A 19,179-nucleotide genomic window follows, 5' to 3' on the forward strand; every position below is an offset into this window, starting at 1 on the left:
TCGCGGGGAGGTGCATCCCGGGAGGCGCACGGCCAGACAGCCCCGCTCCCAGGACGTCCCTGGACGTGAGCCTGCTCTCCGGCAGCCCCGTCCCCCTAGGACGCGTCTGTGCGGCCCGAGTGGCACGCAGGGGGAGATGCCGGGCTGCCCCGAGGCTGGGGGTCCGCGTCTGCCGGCACGCGTAGCCCTTCAGACAGCTGTTCAGAAGCTCTGACGGGGCTGCTCAGGCTCACCCCGGCCCCGCCGCGTCTCCCCGGCCCCGCTGCCTCTCCCCGGCCCCGCGCCCGTGACTCACGAGTTCACACACAGCACCACAATGTTCTTCCACAGGTTCCGGGTTCCCACCACTTTCACGATGCAGACCTTCTTGGGCCTCCGGGAAAGCTCCTTCTCCAGCTCTGCAGGGAGAGGGGACCCGTGAGCCACGCTCGGCCAGGCCCGGGCCGGCAGCCCCACCGACAGCCCGATGCGCGGAGAAGGAGAGTGTTTTTCTTTAAGGCAGGGGTAGGGCCTGGCTCTCAGGGTAGAAAACTCGCCACAGAGACACTGACTTGGCAGGTGCAGCTGCCCACGGGGCCCGCAGGGAGGCGGCGGGACACACAAAGCAGCCACCCGCGTGGGCTCCGTCCGCCGGTAAGGGCTGCGGAGGCCGCTGGCGGGCGCGGAGGCCCTGGTCGGGCTTGGGCAGGGGTCCTCTTCCTGCGGAGTCTGATCCCTCCGCTCAGGGAGCAGGAGATGCACGCGCTGCTCTGGTCCCCAAACCAACCCCGTGGGCCAAACAGGCTGAGGCTGCTTCCTCTGCAGCTGCCCCTGCACGGCCCGCATGTTAGGAGGAGAAATGAGCGACTGGATGAACACGTGTGCGCACGCGTGCAGAGGCGTGGCCCGTGCACATATGTGCGCGCTGGAGCCAGACAGACGGCGTCTCCGCTCAGGTGACGTGACCAACTACAGCTTGGTCACGAGACCCAGCTGCTCGGGGGGCTCAGACCAGCTCTGAGCAGACGCCAGGCCCACGTCAGCGAGGTCGAGGGGTTTGCCGCCGTCCTGGGGCTGACGGTGCAACAGGGAAGGTGCAACGAGGAAACGCCCCAGCCTCCCCATCTCCCGGCGTCTGTGAGCAGAAACGCCGCACATTCGGCCCCCGAGTCTGTCCCTGCTCCCCTGGCCGCGCGTGCCCTCGGGGGGGGGGGGACCCCTTCTCAGGGGCCAGAGAAGAAAAAGGAGACTTAACCAGTCAAGACTGCCGAGGTCAGGGGAAGCAAGGAAAGACTGACAGCGCACCGACCATAGGCGGCTGGGAGGTGAGAGGAGCAGGCAGCCCTGGGTGGGATCCTATGGCAGGGTCACTGGGGGTGACGTCCGGTCCAGGCTGCAGCTGGGCTGACAGCAGTGCGGCGATGGCAGTTTCCCAGTCGTAACAGGTGCAGGGGGTGTGAGATGTTACAACAGGGAGACTGACTGGGGGGTTTTCAAAATTCTGTGCTCTCTGTGTAACTTTACTATAAACCTAAGATGAATCCAAAACAAGTTTACTAAAAATAAAGCACGCAGTGGGGTGGGAAGGCCCGGAGGAAGTGGGGTTGCCTCAAGAGGGGCCCAGGAGCTGCAGCCCCCTCGGGGGGTCTCTGAGGTGTGTCCCCCTCCCTGTACTTCTTAGGGGCACTCTCACCCCTGGACGTCCTACCTCTTCCCTGCCATCCAATGGTGAGAGGGTCACCAACCTCACTAGTTACAGCTGGAAGGAAAAACAGGTTGCTTAACCATAACGGTTTAGTTTTTTATTTAAAAAAATGTTTGGATCAGTGTCACCAGCTGGGGTGCAGAAGGGAGAAGGGGACACCTGTCCTACGTCCGAAGGAGACCATGCTCCCTCAGTTTCCAGAACTTTCTTCCGTGTCAATATTCAGGCACAGAGCTGGAGGCCTGTGCACCAGCCAGAACGGCTGGCCTTTCGGCCATCCGTCCATGGACGCTCAGCTCCTGAGTTCCTCCTGACCTTTATCATCCTCTCTGCAAAACAGGCTCGTTTGATTCACAGACATACTTTCCCCACGGTCAAAACACTAGAAAACTTTTAAAGAGCATGGAAACATGCTTAACACATAGCGTTGATCCAACGATCTGAGTATCTTCACTGTTGTGAAACTGGTCAGGAACCTATTTATCACAGCCACACTCGCCCACCATGGAAATCTTCCAGGAAGAAAAACTAAATGTCCATGCGCATGGCTATATAGGTTTAAATTTTTTTTTTTTTTTTTGGTAATGCAGCTCAAACTTAATTCCTGATACTTTCTAGTGTATGAAATAGATGTTAAGAAGCTGTAGTAACTGTCATTATGACCTTTTTTCTTTCTTTTTTTAAAGCATTAAACTCTGGAGCCCAAGCTGACTGTAGTCTACAGAGGTAACTGCATTATTCTAAGCGGAATTACACTAACCGCTCCGGGGCTGTTGGCATGCTGTCTCTGTCACATGCATCCCCAGCCTCTCGACACCACCACAGAACTTCCCCAGCACCGTGTCTGCTCTGGGATGAAACCCCACCAGCTCTGAGCACACGAAGCACAACGTGACTTCTGAGACCCTTGGGGTGAGCACGAGAGCCCTTCCCGTCTCTCCAGTTCTCTTTCTCCAGAAATCTCAGGACTTTCTAAGGTCCTCACGTGTGGGAATAATGGGAGTGAACGGGGGCACTGAGAGCAGATCAGACTCTGAACACCAAGGAAATGACAGCTAAAAGCATCTCCTCTCTCTGGGCCTCTTCCCAACCTCTCGACTTGGAGCCAGAAGAGAGATTCCAAGACAGAAGCCAAGGCGAGCCTCTTTGATTCCGAAGCCAGGCCTCTCCTGCTCCACCCGCGCCCCCTCCGCGCCCTGCTCCCTGCGTCTCAGCTGCTCCCGTAATGTGCAGCCAGGGGCCCGGGGCTGGCCGGGTGAGTGACCGCTTTCCCGAGCTGGGGGGGCCACGAGCGGTACCCCAGCTTTCAACCCCTTGCTGAGGCTCCTCACTCTGTGCCTCAGTTTCTCCTCTGGTCAGTGGATGGACGTGATGAGGACTGGACGCAAGAAGCCGTGAGGCCTTCCTGGCCCCGCGCTCCGGCCGACCCAGACCGTCCTGGCCTCCCCCCACCCGCTGCGGAGACTCCTTCCTGGGCCTGCGGGGACACCTGCTGACCCCAGAAATTCCCTCTCAATGCGCGAGGCTCCAGCCGGCCTGAGGCCTCTTGCAGGAGCTGGCGCGGGAGCAGGAAGTAGGCGCGGAGGGTCCGAGGCAGGGTGCCGGGCTCGGCTGCCTGGGGCCGCCTTGGCTTCATCTCCTGCTGGAGAGTGACTGGTGCAAGTCACCTGACGCTGGGGACCGTGAGGTGGCCCAATACAGGAACCCGCTTCTCACCTCGGGTTCAGGACAGACGGACAAGACAGAGTGAGGCACGTGGGGCGGGATCCCAGCTCGGTTACCGAGAAGGGCTCGGGTAAAGCCCCTGCGGGCCTGATCGGGGGGCCTCGTACCCCCCAGACTCGCTGCCTGACCTGGTGACGCCGGACTCGGCTGCTTCCCTGCGGGTCAGCCTGCCTGGAGAGGGCCTGACGCCGGGGACCCCCTCCCTGCACCTGGCTCATGTCCAAGGAGGAAAAGGGGAGCCGGTTCACTCTTTCTCGGGGGCTCCTTCCACGTGGAGGGAATGCCGGGAGCGGGGAAGCCGTGCCTCGAACCCTCAGCCTCCTGGGGCCCCTTTCCCGTATGTAAAGCAGGGACGATCTGATCCATCGGAAAGGTTCTGATGAGGGTCAAACGCCTGTATGGCGTCTCAGCCCCCGAGGCAGGGCTGAGGGCGGGGCAACAGGGAGGATAGTCAAGGTGGGTGAGAGCCTGGGTTGGGAACGGGATGCTTGCTGGTCGGTGGCCTAGATAAGATGCTGGGACAGAGCATTCAAGCAGGCAAACCGGTCCAGCCTAGGGAGGTGCAAGGGGCCACTTTCGAGGAAACAGACACCCGCCTTCCTCCAGCTTTGCCCTGGTGCCATCATGTCACCGGCACCGTGCGCCTGACAGCTAGGAGGGAGCAGAGACCCAGAGGCGGGTGAGAGCTGCGTGCCCCGGGGCGTGAGCGCATGCCACCCCAGCCCCGAGTCGGGGGCGTCATGCACGCTGTTGCCTGCCCCCCAGCACAGAGACCAGCACCAGCCCAGCTCCTGAGCGAGGATACCACTTTCTCAAAACAAGAGGGAATGAATCAGCGTAATTAGGATGGAGAAAACAAGCTTCTCCCAGACAATATTTTAACCTGAAAGAAGCGGAGTGTGGTGATTTAATTAGGGAAATGCCAGAAACAAGGCACTCTGACTTAAGAGCGCTGACCTGCTAATGGATGGGCCTGGACAAGTTTGGGGACAAGAGCCAGACACTCCAAAAGGAGCACACGAGGCCTGAAAGGAGCGAGGTCCACTCACCCCTGCCTCCCCCTGCCCGCCACGCCAGCACGTCCATCTCCCTCTCTCGGAAGCAGCACAGGGAAGCTGCTTTTGCTGGGCTTCCTGGGCTCAAGTCCCAGCGCTACTACTCACTAGCTGTGTGACCTCTGGCAAGATACTCAACCTCTCTGTGCCTCAGTTTCCTCATCTGCAAATGGGGATAATTACAGTACCTTGCACAGAACTGCTGTGAAAAGATTTAAGTTAATATCAATACACTTCTAATATTGATATTAGAAGCTTGCTTTTTCTGTAGAAGTCCGAATAGTCAATATTTTAGACTTTGCAGGTCACAATAAATCACTTCTAGTGCTTATTAAACACACAATGTTCAGGGTTCATGCCAAGATCTACTGGATCAGAATCTCTGGTTGCCGGGAGGGGCCCAGGAGTCTGGATTTTAACACCCTCCAGGTGCTCTCATGGATCTGATCTAGCTCGTGCTGATGTTCCTGATAAACAGGGATTCTATGGATATGAACTTTCCCGCTTCCTCAGAGGCCCAACCAATAGGTCCTGACAGATACAGACAACACAGCAGCTCTCTGAAGGTCCTGCTTGGGAGAGAGAGGGAGCGAAGGCCAGCGCCCCCCGGCCAGGACTGCCGGCACCAAACCGCAGGCAGGCAAGCCTGTGTGCCAGGCGCGGTTCAGCCCTCAAGGTTCCCCCGAGGAGCAGGGGCACGCAAGGTCATGCCTCCCTCTGGATTTGGACTTGGCCATGTTCCTGGTCTATCTGAGGACCGACCGTCACAGGAAGCTGGACAGCTGGTTGGGCAACAAAGGCACCAGGGGTGATGTGGGGTGACTCCCGGTCCCAGCGGGATGGGTGGCGGGTCCCCCAAGTCTGGCGGGGCTGCGGGTTTGAAGGGAACACATGCTCACCAGGCATCACGCCTTTGATGTCGCTCTCGGGGTTCATGCGGTTCTTCTGTGTGAAGCGTAGGATCAGCTTCTTTGCCGACGCAAACTGGTGGGTGGCCACGAGCCACCGCAGGGACTCTGGGAAGATCCTGCAAAGAGACAGGGGGCGGGTGAGGGTCTTCCCATCGGGTGAGGCGTGACGGCGCAGCTCTGTCGGGGGCTGGGAGCGTCCAGCCGGGTGGGACCGGGTATCCGTCTGTGAGCGGTGGAGGCCAGCGGGGGCTCAGGACTCTCTCTTGGCCCAAGCAGACGAGAGAAGACCGTGGCCCTGGATGTTCCTGGTTTTCTCTTAGAAAGTGTAAAAGTTGCAGTTTTTAAAATGAGGCAGAAGGGAGCAGTATCCTCCCAGCTGTGTCAAGAAATCTGTGTATACTTTTCACCAGAGCGCTGGATTACTAAAGCACGTTCCAGCAATTCATTGAAGGGCTGCTTTTGTGATGTTTTGTCTCAAAAAAACAAATGTTCCGGGCTTCCCTGGTGGCGCAGTGGTTGAGAATCTGCCTGCCAATGCAGGGGACACGGGTTCGAGCCCTGGTCTGGGAAGATTCCACATGCCGCGGAGCAACTGGGCCCGTGAGCCACGACTACTGAGCCTGCGCGTCTGGAGCCTGTGCTCCGCAACAAGAGAGGCCACGATAGTGAGAGGCCCGCGCACCGCGATGAAGAGTGGCCCCCGCTCGCCGCAACTAGAGAAAGCCCTCGCACAGAAACGAAGACCCAACACAGCAAAAATAAATAAATAAAAATAAATTTATAAAAAAAAAAAACCAAATGTTCATAGAATGAATTTAAGTTTAAAAAAAATGCCCCCCCATCCTAGCAACCTGACAGGCACTTTCCGTTTTGAACATTTGGAGGCTTTCCCAGGGCTCAACTGTAGAATTATTTTCATCTTGCTGCCAACTGCCCAGAACGCCTCCCTGAGGTGGGTGATGGTTTCAAGTGTAATTAGCAACAGACTCCTTGCCGGTTTGTTCGTGTTTAGGATGAAATCTGGTGAAGAGTCCCATCAGAAAAATAACAAACAAACCAAACTACTGTCTCATCAATGCGATTTGTAATTTTACGTTTATAACGAGATTTGCGAGTCCGTCAAGGAGAACCATGTGCCTGTTTGGAGCAGGGGGTCAGCTTGCTTTTTCTGTAAAAGTCCAAATAGTGAATATTTTAGACTTTGCAGGTCACAAGGTCTCTTGAGAAACCAGCCACTGCCACATGCCCAGGGATGGAGGCTGTGTTCCCGCAGGACTTGATTTGAAGCAGGTGGCACCCGAGTGGAAGAAGCAAAAGCTGGAAGTCAAGGTTGGGGACGACAGCACAGCCTCTGTGGGCCCAGCGCTCCAGGGGTCCCTGTGGTTCATGTCAGTTACAGAGTGTCAAGGAATCATGACTGATGCTCATAAGAAGTTATCTTTGCTACTACCCAACACCTGTCCTACCAGCTCGGGGGAGCCGCTAATCAAAGTAAGCCAGAAGCTGCCAAAGCTATCAGTGGTAAATTTTTATTTCAGAGTCACATCACTAATGATGTAACGGCTGTCACTCCCTTACCTGTCTGAACAAAAATCAAGCTTCTAAATGTTCATGATGTATTTTGCAGAAACAGCTGACTTCAGTGGTACACTGGGATGGTCTGATCAGAGTGTTAATCTACGCTGGGAGACCTGGGTTGTCACCAAGAGTCAAAAAGCCACCGTCCCACGTGGCTGCACAAAGGTGCAGGCGAGCTGGGGGCCCACCCTGGTGAGGCGCGGCCGGAGCATTAAGACGGGCTCAGAAAGTCTCATGTCTTTTCGCCCAGGAGCCCATATTGGAAAGTTGATAAAACACAGGTTTCAAACTGTAAGCACTGATTTTTTTTTTTTTTTAAATAATAAAAGTTAATGTTTGCTTTACTAGCCTCTAGTTTTTACAAATTAATTTTGAATATAATTCAAGCAAACAGAAACACTCAGAATATAACATAACAGACATCAATATTATACAGATATTAACATCTTGCCATATTTTATCAGATCTTTTCTTTATAATGATAACCTAACACAAATGCCTACCCCTATAGCTCTCACCTATGTTATCTCCATCCATCTTTCTGACTTATTTGGGTTTAGTGTCACTTTCTCATTTCTTAAGATAGACACATAGATCATTAACTTTAATTCTTCTTTTCTAATATATGCATTTCAGACTTCAAAACTTCACCTAAGTATCACTTTAGCAACATTTCACAAGTTTTGATAAGTAGTTCTTGCTGTGATTTGATTATAAATATTTTGTGATTTCTATCAGGATTTTTCCTTACCTATGATAGACAGACAGACAGACAGACGTATCTCATATATATACATAACATTTCCAAACATACCGGTTTTGAGAGGGGGTAGTGGCGGGGTTGCAATCTTGTTTCACTGACTTCTAATTTTATTCAATCATTTTGAGAAAACACAGTCTGTGTTACTGCAAACTGGTACAACCAGAATCCTGGCTCCGAGAGGAGGAAAGAGGAGGAGAGGAGAGAGGCAGGGCCCAGGGAGGGGAGGACCCGAGGTTATGGAGGAACAGCAGCCCTCGGACTGGAATGAACCCGAGCACAGAAACAGGGCTCCCCCAGGAGGCCTGGGCACAGGGACCAGGAGGACCCTGCCAGCCACACGCCCCGTCTCTGGTGGCAGATGGCACTGCAAGCCGCCGCCCCCACGCCTGCCTGGCCTACACTCACCCTTCTACACGTTTCCCATGAATTTACGTCTTTCCAGCTCATTATGCTGTAGTAACATTATCCCCACTTCACAGATGGGGAAACTCAGGCAAAGCACTCACGGACGTGTTCCAGATTCCAGGGCGGTGAAATGCAGAGCTGGATTTGACGCCAGGGAGTCTGACCCAGGACCCCACATCCTTAACCTCGGGGGATGCAGCAAAGAAACCAACCCCGCGTGCGGAGACGTCGCTCCCATGACTGGGGTTTGGGAGATACTGTTCCCCCGCCACCTCCTCAGCCCTTCCAGATGCCACGGTGCCCTCTGGGTATTTAAATCTGCTGCAAAGTCATAAACAACTCGCTGAATTGTCAGCCTATGAGAAAGCCCAGAGATGGCGGTTCTAGCTTGGATAATGTGCAGTGTGGCCACATTATGGGAATTTAATGAAATGTCTGCTGACAGGCACATAATGTAGTAACACCATGAAAATTAAAAAACTGGCCACTGGCTCAGGATCTGGCAGGAGTGTAGCTGAGCCTCAGAAATACCCAACATTTTCAACAAAAATAAAAGAGCACGGTAGGCAGCTGGAGCCCACGTCTGCTGGTGGACCCTCACGTGTGGATAGTAAGAAAAAGTGACCTTGAGGATGACCTCTGCAAACACAGTAATGTGCATAAAAGCCACAGCGGCATCTCTAGGAGGGAGCTTTGCCGTTGCTGCCAGAAGGGGCGATGGCTACGGGGACAGGCAGTGGTCCCCCGAGTGGGTGGAGAGACAGGAGTGTTTGAAAGCTGGAAGTATCTGGTTCTCTCAAGCGCATTGTGTGGCAGAACTATTATCACCCCTCTTCCACAGATGGGAAAACTGAGGCAGAGCAGGTTCAAGGGGCAGAGCTGGATTTGAACGCAGGAGACTTTCAGGCTGTGATCCCTCCAAGCCAGGGCTTCAATGGCTCCAGGGCTTCTGCGGGAGGATGTGGGCAAAACTAAAAGTCTCTTCTCGTCCAGTTCAAGTCCTAAGCCCCTGGCGGGAAGCGAGGGGCACAGGAAGGGCAAATGCAGAGCCCTGGGCAGAAGTCCCATCCCCTCCCTGAGGATGGTCACAGGTTGATGGACCTCTCGCCCCAAGGCACGTGGTCCTGAGGGCTCCGAAATACGTTCAGGATGGTTAGAAGGTCCAGGATCCCTCATTCACAATTCCGGAATCCAGAAGATTCTGAAATCTAAAACCTCTTCATTTAACTCACTTGGGAAAAGACCTGAACTCCCTGAGGCAGAACGGGACCTACTGGGTATGGGCGTCGGCCTCGGGCATCGCTCTCCTGAGATGCAGACACTTCCCTGCAGAAATGCGAGCATCCGATGGACACGTCAGCATCCCCACGGGCGGTGGCGGGGCTGCAGGTGGATGGTGCCCCCCCCCGCCCCCCCCCGCCTTGCCCGCGTCACCCGCCAGGTCTTCCCGGCAGCAGGCATGAGTCACAGGTGAGGAAGCTGTGCTTCAAGACTTCAGCCACAAAGTTAATTTTTAATTAAGCAAATCACAGATAAACCCCTTCTCTACTTAAAAACTAAAATATTCCAGCGAACTCCGCCCCCCTCCGCCGACCTCCTGCCCCAGTCCTGGCGCCCCTGCACTGCCCTCCCCGCCCCGAGCTGACCCCTGCCCCGTGGGTGCACATCCTTCCAACCACTGGAGCCCCGTTTATCTCGAGGTGCTCCCTCCGCTGTCACGCTGCCCCCACCTTCAGTGGAAAATGCCAGTTACGCTCTCCGAAATCCCCTTCCTTCCAGATGGGCACACAACCGCCCCCGTGGTGGTCCGGAGACTGTCACCCCAGGGGTGCGCACGGTGGTGTCCACCCCGAGATCCTGGGAAGAAGCCACGCTCACCTCCGACCTGTGCACTGGGGACACCAACGCAGGTCAGTCGGAACAACCTGAGCCACCTCGTTTCCCAGCGCATCCCGAGAACATCCAACCTCCGCCTGGATCTACAGGCCATGAACCCCGCGGCCTCGGTTATTCCACGAAAGCCAAGAACCGGAAATTTAAGGAAGAGGCTTTGACTGAACGCCAGGGAGGTTACAGAGGATGCACTGCAAACCCAGGCTTTCTTCAGAGGAGAACCCCCAGGCTCACTCAGACATCCGAGTCCTGGGTCAGGAAGCCCCAGGCGGCGACGGGGGTCGGGGAGGCGGTGAGGGGCAGAGAGGCTGGGCGGGGGCAGCAGGGAACCCCCAAGTGGGGAGGCACGGGCTTCCCGACCGTGCCCGGGGTCACCGGACTGCACCCCACACCACAGACCCTGCTGTAGGATCACACTTCCGCAGCACACGTGTGTCTGTTGGCATGACGAAAACCCTGGAATCACTCACAGAAGAAGGCAGAGTCACACATCTGAACTTGAAGCCCGAGGGGGTCTCTGATTTGCACTTAGCCTTTCCCCGGTGGCACTGATTCAAAGGTCTGGGACCTGGCCTTTGAATCCCTAGGGCAGCGTCACTTTTCCCACTTCAGGCCTACAGTACTACTTAAAAAGCTGGAAAAAATATTTTAGAAAGATGCCCACCCTAAATAGCTACAATAAAGTATCGATTCTTAAAGAATTATATGGAAAATTTATTTATGTGGAACTACTTTTCCAATGGTACCAATGTAAATGATGTTACTGTATCAAGAGAGAAAGCTTTCCCTGTTTCCTTTCTTTTTTTCTCTTTAAAGGAAGAACCTTTTTTTAAAATAATTAATTTATTTTTGGCTGCGTTGGGTCTTTGCTGTGTGCGGGCTTTCTCTAGTTGCAGCGAGCGGGGGCTATTCTTCGTTGCAGTGCACGGTCTTCTCATTGCGGTGGCTTCTCTTGTTGCGGAGCACGGACTCTAGGCGCGTGGGCTTCAGTAGTTGTGGCACGCTGGCTCAGTAGTTGTGGCTCGCGGGCTCTAGAGCACAGGCTCAGCAGTTGTGGCGCACGGGCTTAGTTGCTCCGCGGCATGTGGGATCTTCCTGGACCAGGGCTCAAACTCGTGTCCCCTGCATTGGCAGGTGGATTCCTAACCACTGCGCCACCAGGGAAGTCCTTTCCCTGTTTTCTGATCGATGCCCTTGGGTTGTTCCTCCAAGCTGAGCATCAGAAGCCATTCCAACGGGAGGACCCTGCCGGCTTCCCCTCTTTAGGACTCTGATGCACCACATGCTTTTCAGACCTCGACACTTTATGATTTAATAGTAACGTGTTGCTTCTGATCTGCTTTCCCATCTTTGTCTTCCTTCCTGCCTTTTCTGTTATCTGGCTCTGTCTCAAGTGCGTCTGACCTGCATTCCTGGATCTGTTTTACTTGCATTGTATGGTCTCTCAGAAGAATCAGAAATTAAAATGTGATAGTGTGATCCTTTCATAATACTACAAAGTTGATATTTTTTCCTTAACATTTAACAATAAAAGCAAGTATTCCTTCTACCCCACTGGAGGACCTGACACAGACGACGATTCCACGCAGGCTGCCTTCCAGCTAACCCATTTAACACCTGCGCTTGCCAATGCTCTACAGTCAAAGTGTGTCTCTCTCTTCAAATCACCGAACTGGAACATTTACTCACAAAGAAAATATGCACAGAAAGTAAGGCTAACTGCTAATGCTCTTTGAAATTAATTTTACCCTCAAGTTGTTTTGTCTGTGTTTCTGATGTAGTTAGTTTTGGGTGACACACCTGTCGACAGGTATGCTCTCACACTGGTGATGTGACATCACCGCACTCATGGGATAAATGTGTACTGAACATGATGATCAGCCTGCCGGGGGGAAAAACATGTAAATTAATAAAGGCCTCACAGGGAGGGGCTTCTATCAAACAGGTTAGAAAACATAGAGGGAAGCACATAAGTGAAGTTGGAGGAGCACAGCCGTGAAAGGCTTTGCAGAGATGAAGTTTCCCTGAACGTGTATGTGAAAAGAGTCCTAGACAGTTGTTCTAAGGGTGCTTTGATTTAAAGAGGTGATTCTAGCTGTTAATGCTTTGGGGTATTACCAAGTATCAAACTTATGACATTCTGTGAAGATTTTCAAAATGAAAAAATTCAGAGACTAGAACTGAATTAAACACCAGTTGGGGGAATATCCCAAGTTTCTGATTCAAAGCTCTTACAAAAATATATACTTGGTTCCGGTAGATAAGCTTTCAGTTGAATTTTTTTTTTAAACTTTAGTTCTGTTTGGTGTGAAAAAAAAAAAAAAAAGTAAGTAGGTTCAGTTCAGGGTAGAGCAAATGGATATGAATTAGCTCTTTAAAAACAGTCAAGTTCATGACTTGAGTTAAATTTAGTAAATTAGGGAAAAGGGACAAGTATGAAATTAAAGAAAATTTGGCTCTTAGGATGGTTAAACCCTAAAGTCTTCCTAAGGCAAATCAACTCTTGTTGTAAATCTTTGTAGAACAAGGAATTCTTTCATAATTAAATGGCCACCCCACTAGCTTATCTGTCACATAAATTTGGAACACTGTATCTCTTGTTTTTCAAAATGATACACGCCTAAGCTCTAGAGTTCTTCCACTACAGCAAAACTGTGGAGGGACTATATCAGGAGGCCGGTTTATAGACCAGTTTCGTGACCTTGGGCAAGTCACCTAAACCTCCGGGCCTCTGTTTCCCCATCTGTAGAATGGGGTGGGCGTGGGGTGTGTGGAATCACACCAAGGCCTCCCGCCAGCTCCAACATTCTCTCCCTAGTTTATTTCAAGGGGCTGATGGTAACCGTGACCTCTTCTGAAAGTTAAAAAATGTTGCTCACGCAGTGCACTTGAACAAATATCCTAATGCTGCTTTAGGTGTTGCCAGGACGAACGGAGCTGGCTCCTAAAACGCCTTCGGAGCTGGCCTTTTAAAGGCTAAGCCACTCGGAATGTACAACAGTGTATAACGGCTGCGATACATTTAAAATGTTCCTCGGTTCCCACTAGCCACGGGAATACCTGGAATTCATCTGAGGTGGTTCTTTCCACTTTCTCTCTCCTTCGACTCTCTTCCTCCTGCTCCTTTCACTAACTTACCCACGTGCACGATGGTCAGGCCGAAGACAGCGTAGGGCACACGGGGCATTTAAAACGTAAGACGGTAGGGGAGTTAATTTGGCAGTTTTGCGAATGATACAAATAAAATGAGATGTTGAAAAACAATTCGAGGAGATAAGTGGAGAAGGAACCGAGGCTTTGTGTGGTTCTGCTTCTAACTGGAATTTTGTCGGCACCTCTGCATCAGCAACCAGTTACAGGGGGCTCCACAGACCCTCCCCGGGGGCCCAGCCTCCCCATACCTGCAGCTGCAGTCTCGTCCCGACAGGATGATAACCGAGGCCACAAACGCCACTCACCATCGGGGGGCCCCTGCTGGTTCTGCCCTGACCTCGGACCCGGCTCTGGAAGGTGGCCTCTTGCGTTACCACACTCACCTCGCCCGACTCCGAAGGAACAGTCACGAGGACAGGCCAGGCCACACCAACTCCCGGCCAGGACGCCCCCTCCTTGTGGGGCTGGACGTGCGTTTTGCCAGAGTCCCTGCGGCCAGCCGACGGGGGCTGGAACCTGGCCCCTCTCTCTTTATCCGTCCACGTGGACTTTTGCCAGCTGCCAGCCGGGCAAACACCTGGCAGCTCTCACTAGACACCTGTCACCAGAGGGCCATTTCCTCAATTTCTGCCAGCGGCCAACAGCTCGACCTCACTGCTCCCACCACACACACACGCACAGGCACACGCGCACGCGCATCTGAACACACAGGCTCGCACGCACGCTGCCTGAACCCTGCCTGGTCTCGAGGCTCAGAGATCCTCAAGCTGGCCTTAAGCGACCCCCAGTCTCCTAGGAGTGGGCAGGGGAGTGGGATGGAACATTGCAGCACATGCCAGGCACGGGGTCCGCGTGGACCACGGTGTGGCTCTGGGGTCAGTGACGTTGGCCTTCAGAGCGGAGACCAGACCCTGTGGTAGCGCCTCTCTCCACATCTACTTGGAAACATTTCAGTTGACTGCAGGGGTTCCTAGTATTTTACAGAATCTCTGCCCACTCAGAAGGCAAAAATGGGGTTGCCTCTGGCCTGAGGGCTCCTGAAAATTGCACACCATCAGCAAATCCCCCAAACACCAATTTAGAGAACATTTTGATTTCACTTTTAATTGCTCATCCTATGCTTATGATTGACATACAGGGCTATCATTTTTATGTCTCTGTTTGCCTTTGTCAGTATTACCTAGTCTTCCCCCATCCAGATAATTTGTAGACAAACAGGATTTGGCTAAAAAAATTTTGTTTGCTCTAAGTTTCCTGAAACTTTCCCAAAATGAACTATCTGATAACCTGTACAAATAATTACTGCAGATTCATTCAAGCTCCCAGAGGCTACATGCCTTTTATGACTCACTTCTTCCGCGTTCCTGGAAGGAAAACATCGTCCTGTGAGGCTTAACCTTTGGTGATGGTGTAACTGATTCCAGTCTCCCTGCTGGTGTGCGGGGTGCCCCGAGGCCCTTGTTTCGCCTGCTTGCATAGTGTTATTTTGACCCCCTACTGAAATAAAACTGTTTTTGATGGAGGAAGGTGTTTTGTCCCTCAAGTGTACAGGCAAGAGAAAAAGGCTGGCAGCCGCTGGGATGCATGTATATACCGACCCTCATGCTGGCTCTGACCTTGGACCAGTGCTGGTACCAGTCTCTGTGCCTTGATTTCTCCATGCGCCATGGAACCTCCTTCAGAGGGTCTGACTCAGAGCAAACCCCTCAAGAAACATTAAAAATTAGTCTTATTTTGGCCAGAATGTTTCCGATGCTATTTAAAAGAGCCAAGTAATATTTAGGAGCGCTTATCTATTGGAATTGTTAGTAATTTTTTTTTTTCTGGATATTTATCTAACATGAGGCCCCTGAAATGTTTTATTGGCTTGGCCAAAAAGTTCGCTTGGGTTTTTCCATAACATCCTAACAGGAAAAAAACCGAACGGACTTTTTGGTCAACCCAATACAATGGCTTGTTTCTTGAAATTTTTAAAAATTAAGATCGCTTTTAGCACATACCTTTTTCCCGAGGGTTTTAATTGTTTCTCCTCTACCAGTGAGTCCCGAGGTCAGCCCTCTCGAATGTCCTGGGTTTCAAGGTTTATCTTCCATTTGAGGAATGGATACTACTGCTTATTCTCCAATGTTACCAGCGCAGCTTGATCTTTCCCTAACTTCCTCATTATTCCCACAGTGTTCATTTTCTTCTTCTCGTTCTCCCGAACGTTTCCCATGATCACGCTGACTGCCAACAGCACTCGGTAAATAATTCAGCATCTTCACACGTCTCGAAACTTCGAGGCAGTTCATGCAACACACACATCAGGTGAGTCTCAGGTGAGACCCCGTCCTCCCCAGGGACTTGGCTGGGAGTCTGGGGAGTGTGAAGGGAAACCGCACCCAGGCTCCCTGCAGGGGTGAGGGACACTCAGGCTCTAGGACAGGTAAGCAAGGTGGGACCTTTCCCTCCCAGCAACTTCCACCACGGGCCACAGCTGAAGACTCCCAGGCATGTGGGTCTATGTTCTCATAGTGCAGATAAAAATCACTGGATTCAGTACTGAGGGTTTTCTGTCTTCGTCTGTCACTTCCAGGAATGCCTATGACTTCGTCTGCCGTCTGAGATGACTCACAGTGGAGCTGGATTGGGCAGCTGGGTCCTGTGTGGCATCTCACAGACCCTCAAGGACGGCAACTGTTTCACGTCCTTGCAGAACCAAGAACCGCTTCTTAGAAGAAGGGTGTGTTACCCCAGCCAACCCACATCTCCTTTCACTCCTTGACAACATCTTTCACTTTACCGGAAGTGGACCAGGTCCCTTACCCCGTAAGCAGACGCCTGGCTTTTCCTTCTCACTGGGCAGCCTGGTGTACAGCAGCCCCCTGGGACTTCAGCCATCACCAGCACCCCTGCAGGGCTCCTCAAACCACCCGCAGACACTGTGACTCCCTCAGCCTGGGGTGGGGTCTGCGCACTGGTGCTGCTAACAAGTTCCCAGGTGGTGGCGGTGATGCTGGCCCGGTGGCCACACTCGGAGAACCACTGACATTCAGAAACCAGTTTTTAAAGACGCGCCACACGTGTGAGTGTCTTTGGTGCAGCTTTCTGTTGTCTTGGTTTCCCCAGCTAAAAACAGGAATAATCCCACCAACCACCAGCTTGTACCTAATCCGAAAATATCAGGTTGACACAGCCTCGCACGTAGAAACCTGCAGCTGATCTCGGGAAAAGCGTGTCCTGAAAACTTTAAGATGTGCTCAAGTCGCCATACCTGACGGTGCACCTGCCTCGAAGGAGGCACGTGAGGTTGCCCTCCTTCGTGAGCTGCTCCACCAGGCAGGGGCGTGGGCGCGTGGCACCGACACCTGGCAGGTGCTGCCTGAGGAGAGGCCTCGCTGCCTTGGTGTCACGACCGTGCTCAGCACAAGCCAGGTCCAAAGCAGACGTGCACCTGCTCGTTCTCACAGAGCGTCACAGGTACTCGGCACCCACAGCGACGCTCTGAGGCGGTGACGGCACGCACCGGCGTTTTGGGAGAGCGGCCGGAGCATCTCCACCACGTCCCGGAACGCCTCTTCCCGGGCTGCCCTCCCAAACGCCACAGGCAGATGCCACGTGGGTGGCCCCCTCCACCACCTCCTCCCCCGTCTCACTCCTCAACAGTGAGTCCCACCCAGGAAAGCCGAGGTCACGTCTTCCGTGTACACCTTCCTGATCGCCCACCCCGCAGTTTCCCTGATGCTCTCACTGCACACACGCCTGGACCCCCGAACACAGCCCGAATACAGGCTGTGCCCATGGGGCTCCGGGCTGAGGGAGGCCCTCTGGCTCCAAGCACGTGCCCTGGAGCAGGCCCGGCCCCCGAGGGACTCCTGTTGTGTGCCCCGCACACTGGGAAGCCGCAGCCCAGCCAGGCAGCCTCTCTCCATCCTGGCGTTACTGCTACCCGCAGCGTGTCTACGCAGAGCTTTTCCTGAAGTCGCCATCATTCTTGTATTCTGCGGCCCTGGAAGAATTCTACATTTATTCCGGAAAAAAGATCGATCAGTATGACCTCCTTCCAGGTTAGCAGTGAACCTCTGCTGCCCTTTCTCAAGTGACAGCAAATGCCCAAGCAGGAACCAGCATTTCTGTCCGGTGCTGGGGTCTGGAGTGCGCAGGCTGTGTGGGTCTAACTTCCGGTGCTGGCATCTGTGGTGGAAGCACCAGGAGCTGGGGCGGGGTTTACGTCCAGGCGGGAAATACGCCCAGGGCTCCCCCTCTTCTGCTCCTGCTTCACGACAAGGCGCTTAAACTTGACTCTGAGAAGCCGTCTGAAGCACAGCATTGCAGCACTCAGCTTCCGAAGCTATCCCTCCACCTAAAGCCCACAGGACGACGGTAACTCACACCTCCCGGGCAGCTCCACTTGCCGGGGCACAAGTCATCTGCACATCACACCCCCATCTCCAGACCCCGCCTGCGCTCACTACACCCCCTGCCAAGCCCCTCCAGTCCCCAGGCACCTGTACCTCTGCTGCTGCCACCTCTCCCAGCTGCCTCTCCAGCCCTAGGCTCACTTCATTCCAGAGCATTCTGTAACCCTGTAGCCGCCCTAGGGCTGTGTATTAATCATGCCTTTTTGTTTTCTGTATTTTCTGATGTTTCTGGGAGGGAGGGCTGCTCCTCCCAGGGTTAGCTGATTCCTAGAGATAGCAAACAACTTGCCCCGTGACAGCACCTTTCAGATGCAAAACCGATGCATCCCGAGCCCCCTCCTCTGTGGGCTCTGACACCCTGGCCACCGCCCACCTGCCCTCATCAGCCAGGGCCGGGTACCAGAAAACTGAGACAGCCCTACGCCCCAGATTCCACTGAAATGATTCAGACTAGCAGAGCCCAAGCCTGCACACCTGCCTCACCCCTCCTTCTCCCCAGAAACCACAAGGACGGCTCTTGCCTACCTCCTCTCTCTCCCTCGGCCTCCTGAGGCCCTGGTGCTTCCCCGTGTGCCCCCGCCAAGGCGTGGGGAGCCCCCTCCTCTTGGGAGCTGTCTTCTCCCCAGCCCTGGATAATGATACAGCCTACATTTCAGCATGGGCGTGGTTTCAACCAAGTCGCTAAGCTGTTCCCTTCGGCGGCTCCTCCGTCTCCCTCGAGATCAAAAGCCTCCCTTGCCAGGCCCTCCCTCGGCTCCGCTCTCACTTCGGTTGCCCTTCAGACTCTTCCCTCGGGGCTTTATGCTCTGCTCCCCAGCGGGGCTCCACGTTTCGGGGGCCCCCAGTCTCCCATTTCGGGAGCCGGTCCAAGCCCGGGCCATTCGCCCTCTTACCCACCTGTGCCCCAGCAGATCCACAAACGAGACCTCCCAGGGCTTCCTGCAGAACAGACCTGGAACCAGACCCCGTCAGGTGACTGCCACGCCCACTGGAGAGCAGGCACCACCATCCCCCCCCCCCCCCCCCCCCCCCCCCCCCCCCCCCGCCAGCACAGCATCAGCACCCGCCCTGCCCTGTGGCCGCTCCCACAGCAGACAGAGCGAGGCTCTCAGGGCACAGCCCTGCCCCGCTTCAACCGCTGGCGTGTTTTCAGGTGGCAGAGGAACCTCAGCGCCCAAGGCCCCCCACGTCTGACCCACCTCTGTGTCCAAGGTCATCTTCCGCCCCAACTGGCCACTCGGGCTCTGGCCACACTGACCACCGCCTGCCTCTTCCACAAAAAGCCAAGTGGAGCCAGCTTTTGCCCTGGCTGTCACCATGTGCCGGGCATTTAGTCTCAGCCCAAAGGTCACTTCCTCAGAGAGGCTGCTCCTGACCCCCACTCGTTCCTCTTCATCCCACTGCTTTATTCCATTTCTTCCTAGTGCTGGTTATTTGAAAGCATGTTATTGGCTGACTTATGATTTATGGGCTGTGGGCCCCCCCATCACCCCATCAAGTACGTCTCAGTGGACAGAGGTTTGGTGACGTGCACGGCAGTATCCAGAATCCCTCGTGTCTAGAACGGCATGCGGTGTGCGTACGTGGTAACTACTTATAATAAATGAGGTGA

General features: G+C 53.9%; 2 protein-coding genes across 7 annotated transcripts in view; one reads left to right on the forward strand and one right to left on the reverse strand.

Moving 5' to 3' along the window:
* PSMG4 (proteasome assembly chaperone 4) overlaps positions 1-2,397 on the forward strand; it is a 29,721-nt gene extending 27,324 nt beyond the window's left edge. Inside the window, exon 4 of the mRNA XM_059937826.1 lies at positions 2,371-2,397. Coding sequence (XP_059793809.1) covers positions 2,371-2,376 — 6 coding nt within the window. The 3' untranslated portion in view covers positions 2,377-2,397. The remainder of the gene's footprint in view (positions 1-2,370) is intronic.
* Positions 1-19,179, reverse strand: part of SLC22A23 (solute carrier family 22 member 23) — a 152,310-nt gene that overhangs the window by 21,362 nt on the left and 111,769 nt on the right. For all 6 annotated transcript variants that reach the window (XM_059937816.1, XM_059937817.1, XM_059937819.1 and 3 more), the window contains exons 5-6: positions 5,364-5,491; positions 296-398 (exon numbers count right to left, since the gene is read on the reverse strand). In XM_059937816.1, the coding sequence (XP_059793799.1) occupies positions 296-398; positions 5,364-5,491 (231 nt within the window). The remainder of the gene's footprint in view (positions 1-295; positions 399-5,363; positions 5,492-19,179) is intronic.

The sequence above is a fragment of the Balaenoptera ricei genome, chromosome 11 (assembly GCF_028023285.1).
Source record: "Balaenoptera ricei isolate mBalRic1 chromosome 11, mBalRic1.hap2, whole genome shotgun sequence".
Lineage (NCBI taxonomy): Eukaryota > Metazoa > Chordata > Mammalia > Artiodactyla > Balaenopteridae > Balaenoptera > Balaenoptera ricei.